A 6,825-nucleotide genomic window follows, 5' to 3' on the forward strand; every position below is an offset into this window, starting at 1 on the left:
GAACACTCTTTGACATAAATCACAGCAAGATCTTTTTTGATCCACCTCCTAGAGTAATGGAAATAAAAACAAAGATAAACCAATGGGACCTAATGAAACTTAAAGGCTTTTGCAAAGCAAAGGAAACTACAAACAAGACGAAAAGACAACCCTCAGAATGGGAGAAAATATTTGCAAACGAATCAATGGACAAAGGATTAATCTCCAAAATATATAAACAGCTCATGCAGCTCAATATCAAAAAAACAAACAACCCAATCCAAAAATGGGCAGAAGACCTAAAGAGACATTTCTCCAAAGAAGACATACAGATGGCCAAGAGGCACATGAAAACCTGCTCAGCATCACTAATCATTAGAGAAATACAAGTCAAAACTACAGTGAGGTATCACCTCACACCAGGTAGAATGGCCATCATCAGAAAATCTACAAACAACAAATGCTGGAGAGAGCGTGGAGAAAAGGGAACCCTCTTGCACTGCTGGGGGGAATGTACGATTACAATAGCCACGTCATGGAAGCAACCTAAATGCCCATCGGCAGACAAATGGATAAAGAAGATGTGGTACATATATACAATGGAATATTGCTCAGCCATAAAAAGGAATGAAATTGGGTCATTTGTAGACATGTGGATGGACCTAGAGACTGTCATACAGAGTGAACTAAGTCAGAAAGAGAAAAACAAAGATCAAATATTAACGCATATGTGTGGAATCTAGAAAAATGGTACAGATGAACCGGTTTGCAAGGCAGAAATAGAGACACAGATGTAGAGAACGAACGTATGGACACAAAGCGGGGAAGGGGGGCGTGGGATGAATTGGGAGGTTGGGATTGACATGTATACACTAATACGTATAAAATAGGTAACTAGGAAGAACCTGCTGTATAAAAAAATAAATAAAATAAAATTCAAGAATTTTTAAAGAACTTAAAAAAAAAAAAAAAAAGAAGAAGAAAGAAGAAAGCTTTCTCCAGAACTCTGGCTGAGATTCTAGAGCAGCCTCCACCTTCTTCTCAGGATATAGCCCAAGGGGGACATGGCTTCAGGCATCCAAGCAAAGCCTCCAATGATGTAGGGATTTGTCCCACATCAGGGACAGTTGTGCACAGAAAAAGGCGGTCAGAGAAGCTTCCCGAGCCCGGCCTGGAGAGAACTCAGTCCCAGCCCAGCAGGAGGAAGGAAAAGAGTTCACGGGTGAAAGCCCAGGAGGCTTAAATTTAGATAAAATCAGAAAGAGTGTTTTTGGCAAACACCGAGCCCTTTCAATGATCAGTTAATGGAATCCTAATTATGCAAGGGTTGGGAAATATCGGGAGAGTGAACGTGGGAAATGAGTGTCCAAACGGCCAGCTTCCCTGCCCGCTCCTTCTCAAGGAGGCAGGCCGCTCCCGGGGTGACGGTGGGAGTTGGCTCTGGGTCCCAGTCGTGAAGTCAGGGGATGCCGGAGGAGCGGACCTACCCCCCTTTTTCTGCCAGGCCTTCATCTCAGCCCTGGGTGGGGCGAGCAGCCCCCTCCCAGACCCGCCTCTTCCTAGGAAGGCTGCCCACAGACACGACTCCCCGGGGAGGGGGGTGACCTCTGTGCCCCCGCAGGCTGGGGAGGCCTGCGCTGGAGCGGGAGGAACATCCCAGAGCCCCTGACATCAAGCCCTCCGGGTGGCTGTCTCCCCGCCCTGCGCCGGCCGCCTTTCCCATCCTCACGTTCACGCGTCCGGCTCAGAAACCGCCACCACGCACACGCGTACCTCGGTCCTGTCCCCTGACCTGTGACAGTCTCAGAACCTCCAGGTGCCGCCTGCCTCCAACCCTGCATCGCTGCGCTGGGTGAAGCCGCTATCTACCCCCTCGGAGGATGGAGCAGCCGCGCGGGGACAGGAAAGCAGGGGCTGGACCAGCCTCGCGGGGTCGGGATCTTCCTGACACGGTGTTTCTGAGGAGGAAGAGGTTTCTAGAAATAGGTTTCCAATGCAGTGGGCGGGAAGTTCAGAAGTGATGCCAGATCACAGGGTGAGAACGACCGCGCGCACCCACCCGGCGCGGCCAGAGGCTCGTGGCAGGTGGAGGGCGGAGGCTCCGCGGGGGCTGAGGGGACCCGGGCTGAGCCCCAGCCGAGCTTCGGAAGGGTCCCTCGAGAAGGATCGCGGTGCCGACGGCACAGGCGGCCGTGCGGAGAACAAGCTGGGGCCTTTCAAGGCTTTGGGCGAGCGGGGGGAGGGGGGGGGCTGGGCTGGGCGGCGGAGCAGGTTCCTGCTCCCAGCAGGTCCCAGCCTTCACCGCTCAGCCCTGCCCTTTCCCGAGACTGGGGTGAAAACCGAAAGCATAGTTTACCTTCTCCCGCCAACTCCTCGCCCTCCGTCTGCCCTGCAGCAGCCCTTACAGCTTCCTGTAACAGCTCCTCTCCTGCCTTCCAGAAGGCTCTCCCCGAACGCCCCCTCCGGAGAAACTCGGGGCCTCGGGCCAACGCTGCTTCCCAGGAGAAAGTGTTCGTTCCCGGAGCTAGACAAACATTTGAAATGCTAGAACTTGGACGCTTTCAAAGAGTTCATAAAACGAAACCCTATTGTGAGCCATAAGCGTTCAAAGCTTCCTTCTAGAGAAGGAAGTGAAACACAGAGAAAGACCTTATTTTATTTTATTGTGCTTAAAAAACAAAACAAAAAAAACCCAACCACACACGTAGCATTGACTTGACCATCTTAGCCATCTTTAAATGTACAGTTCGGCAGCTTCAGGTGCATTCTCGACATTGTGCCGAGAATTCCAGAACTATTCCATCCCACAGCCTGAAGCTCTGGACCCATTAGATGCTAATCCTCCTCCCCCCTCCCCAGCCCCTGGTAACCACCGTCTACCTTCTGTGTCTACGATTTAGATGCTTCCTCTGACTGGAATCAGACAGTATTTGTCCTATGTGACTGGCTTTTTTCACTTAGTTTAATGTCCTCCGTGTGACAGGACTTTCAGTCACGGGGCAGAGGCCCTTGAGCTCACACTGTCACTCCAGGCTGGGTCTGTGAAATGTCTGAGGTGGGGCTGAGCCTTCCAGAGACCCCATGGAAGGAGGAGCAGTTAGGGCTGGACTGGGCTTTGAGGGGCTGCCGTGTCTCCTGGGGTCCCCCTCCCCTCTGGTCTTCAAGTTCAGTCTGCTGGCACCTCTACCAAGGGCTGGGGTGACACGGCTACACTTTGACGGGGAAACCGAAAGAGGGTCTCCCATCCCCCCACCCTCTTAGTCAGGAGGACCAGGTCCGGGAAGAATCCCCACCCTCCATGGGGCACTAGGTCAATTCACATAAAATCAACACATCAAAACCATCAGACAGGGGCTTCCCTGGTGGCGCAGTGGTTGAGAATCTGCCTGCCGATGCAGGGGACACGGGTTCGAGCCCCGGTCCGGGAAGATCCCACGTGCCGCGGGGCAGCTAGGTCCGTGAGCCACAACTACTGAGCCTGCGCAGCTGGAGCCTGTGCTCCGCAACAAGAGAGGCCGCGACAGTGAGAGGGGCGCAGTGGTTGAGAGTCCGCCTGCCGATGCAGGGGACACGGGTTCGAGCCCCGGTCCGGGAAGATCCCACGTGCCGCGGGGCAGCTAGGTCCGTGAGCCACAACTACTGAGCCTGCGCAGCTGGAGCCTGTGCTCCGCAACAAGAGAGGCCGCGACAGTGAGAGGCCCCCGTACCGCGATGAAGAGTGGCCCCTGCTTGCTGCAACTAGGGAAAGCCCTGGCGCAGAAACGAAGACCCGACACAGCCAAAAATAAATAAATAATTAATTTTTTAAAAAAAACCATCAGACAGAAGCCTGCCACGTGGCCAGTCAATCATCCCAGCTGTGTCACAACTCCCAGAAGTGGAGGTCGGGTCAAGGCAGGGTCACAGGCCTGGCGTAATACCATTTCCCCAAAACAGAGAACACAGTAAACTGAGATCAAGAAAAGCTCCCTCCTTCTTAGATGAAATATAAAGCTTTGGGGAGCACTCCGAATAAAACCAAAGCCTCAAATAACTCCTCGATGAATTATAGCCCTTGATTATTTGCTGAGTCAACGATTCTGCAAAATGATCCCCAGCACATCAGCTTTTGGAGAATGGACTTCTGTGGGCGAGGCGGCTGATTCTGGTTGGGCCCGGATCTAGGGAAGGACGGGGCTTTCCTGCTCCCTAGTGGCTGTGTGGGTAATGGCAAGGGCAGCAAAAGCACTCCCCGGGTGGCTCTTGCAAGGACTCTGCAGGTAAGACACCCCTCTTTCCCCTCCCCCTCCCAGACTCTCAAAGGGGGCGGGAGGGAGAGGGACTGGACTTCCAGAAAGTACACATGTAACATGTGTACTTCCTCCTGGAAGGCACAAGTTATGCGAACAAGGAGGAAGCTACCAGGACCCGAACAAGGAGGAAGCTACCAGGACCCAGCACTGTATCAGACACAGAGGTTCAAAGACTCTCCAGACACATCCCTGGCTCAAGGAGCTCAATCAAATTATGGGAAAGGAGACTAAAGCTATGGATATGAAAAGTGTACATGCGCTGCCATAGAAGCGTGTTCAGGAGGCCATGGGAGCAAAGAGGAAGCCTGTCAACTCCGCAAGATGGAGAAACAACCAAGTGGGAAGCAAACTTATCAACAAACCCATAAACCAGCCCTTTACTGTGCCAGGGACTTTAATGGAGGAGATTAGCAGGCACAATAGAGGCAGAAGCTACTCAGGAGAGCTTAAGCCTACCTGAAGTCTTGAAGGGCAGGTAGAAATATCCCTGGGAAGGACACTCAGGCAGAGGGAGAGTGGCAAATGCCACAGGCAGTCAGAGTGATGAGAGCAGCTTGGGCATGTGGAGGAAATGGGATCAGGCTTCAGGACCACTGAGAGGCTACTGCAATAGTCCAAGCTAGAAACAAGGACATGAACGAAAATAGTTGACAGTGAAAATGGACATGGAAAAAGGAACAGATTTATGATAGATTTAGGAGCTAGAAACAGCACAAGAATAAAAAAGACTCATTCAGGGTTGCTCTTACAAGTGTACCAAGTTGTCACATCAAAGGGAGTGCTACTCACAGCATAGACATTTCTTATTTCGAAAAAAAAAAATTTATAGGCTGTTTTATTTCCAAGATAGGACATGTGTGCTTACTACAATTTTGGCAGATGGCAGTAAAAGTGTCTTGTAACTAAATTTGTATATTTTGAAAGTTTTCAGATGTAATTAAAATGTCTTATTCAAACAGACTCCTTGTTTATTACAATATTTATTATTAAGAAATAATATGCAGCCCTGAACCAAGATGGCGAAGTAGAAGGACATGCTCTCACTCCCTCCTGCAAGAACACCAGAATCACAACTAGCTGCTGGACAATCATCGACAGGAAGACACTGGAACTCACCAAAAAAGATACCCCACGTCCAAAGACAAGGGAGAAGCCACAATGAGATGGGAGGAGGGGCACAATCACAGTAAAATCAAATCCCATAACTGCTGGGTGGGCGACTCACGAACGGGAGAACACTTATGCCACAGAAGTCCACCCACTGGAGTGAAGGTTCTGAGCCCCACGTCAGGCTTCCCAACCTGGGGGTCTGGCAATGGGAGGAGGAATTCCCAGAGGATCAGACTTTGAAGGCTAGTGGGAATTCACTGCAGGACTTCGACAGGACTGGGGGAAACAGAGACTCCACTCTCGGAGGGCACACACAAAGTAGTGTGCGCATCAGGACCCAGGGGAAGGAGCAGTAACCCCAGGGGAGACTGAACCAGACCTACCTGCTAGTGTTGGAGGGTCTCCTGCAGAGGCGGGGGGTGGCTGTGGCTCAGCGTGGGGACAAGGACACTGGCAACAGAAGTCATAGTCCTTGGCGTGAGCCCTCCCAGAGTCCGCCATTAACCCCACCAAAGAGCCTGGGTAGGCTCCAGTGTTGGATTGCCTCAGGCCAAACAACCAACAGGGAGGGAACCCAGCCCCACCCATGAGCAGTCAAGCGGATTAAAGTTTTACTGAGCTCTGCCCACCAGAGCAACAGTCAGCTCTACCCACCACCAGTCCCTCCCATCAGAAAACTCGCACAAGCCTCTTAGAGAGCATCATCCAACAGAGGACAGACAGCAGAAGCAAGAAGAACTACAATCCTGCAGCCTGTGGAACAAAAACCATATTCACAGAAAGATAGACAAGATGAAAAGGCAGAGGGCCCCAGAAGGAGAAGACAGAGAGAAAGGACCTGAGAAAATATTTGAAGAGATTAGAGTCGAAAACTTCCCTAACATGGGAAAGGAAATAGCCACCCAAGTCCAAGAAGCGCAGAGAGTCCCATACAGGATAAACCCAAGGAGCAACACACCGAGACACATAAGAATCAAATTGGCAAAAATTAACGACAAAGGAAAATTATTGAAAGCCACAAGGGAAAAACGACAAACAACATACAAGGGAACTCCCATAAGGTTAAAGGCTGATTTCTCAGCAGAAACTCTACAAGCCAGAACGGAGGGGCATGATATACTTAAAGTGATGAAAGGTAAGAACCTACAACCAAGATTACTCTACCCAGCAAGGATCTCATTCAGATTCGATGAAGGAATCAAAAGCTTTACAGACATGCAAAAGCTAAGAGAATTCAGCACCACCAAACCAGCTCTACAACAAATGCTAAAGGAACTTCTCTAAGTGGGAAACACGAGAGAAGAAAAGGACCTACAAAAACAAATCCAAAACAATCAAGAAAATGGTCATAGGAACATACATATCGATAATTACCTTAAACGTGAATGGATTAGATGCTCCAACCAAAAGACACAGGCTTGCTGAATGGATACAAAAATAAGAC

At 50.5% G+C, this 6,825-nt stretch overlaps 1 protein-coding gene across 1 annotated transcript in view; it reads right to left on the reverse strand.

The window, feature by feature from the left end:
- The window catches only part of GIMAP8 (GTPase, IMAP family member 8), a 17,891-nt gene extending 15,958 nt beyond the window's left edge, over nucleotides 1-1,933 (reverse strand). Inside the window, exon 1 of the mRNA XM_024127597.3 lies at nucleotides 1,753-1,933. Within this exon, the coding sequence (XP_023983365.1) occupies nucleotides 1,753-1,820 (68 nt within the window). The 5' untranslated portion in view covers nucleotides 1,821-1,933. The remainder of the gene's footprint in view (nucleotides 1-1,752) is intronic.
- Nucleotides 1,934-6,825: the final 4,892 nt, after the last annotated feature.

Source organism: Physeter macrocephalus, chromosome 5 (genome assembly GCF_002837175.3).
Source record: "Physeter macrocephalus isolate SW-GA chromosome 5, ASM283717v5, whole genome shotgun sequence".
Taxonomy (NCBI): domain Eukaryota; kingdom Metazoa; phylum Chordata; class Mammalia; order Artiodactyla; family Physeteridae; genus Physeter; species Physeter macrocephalus.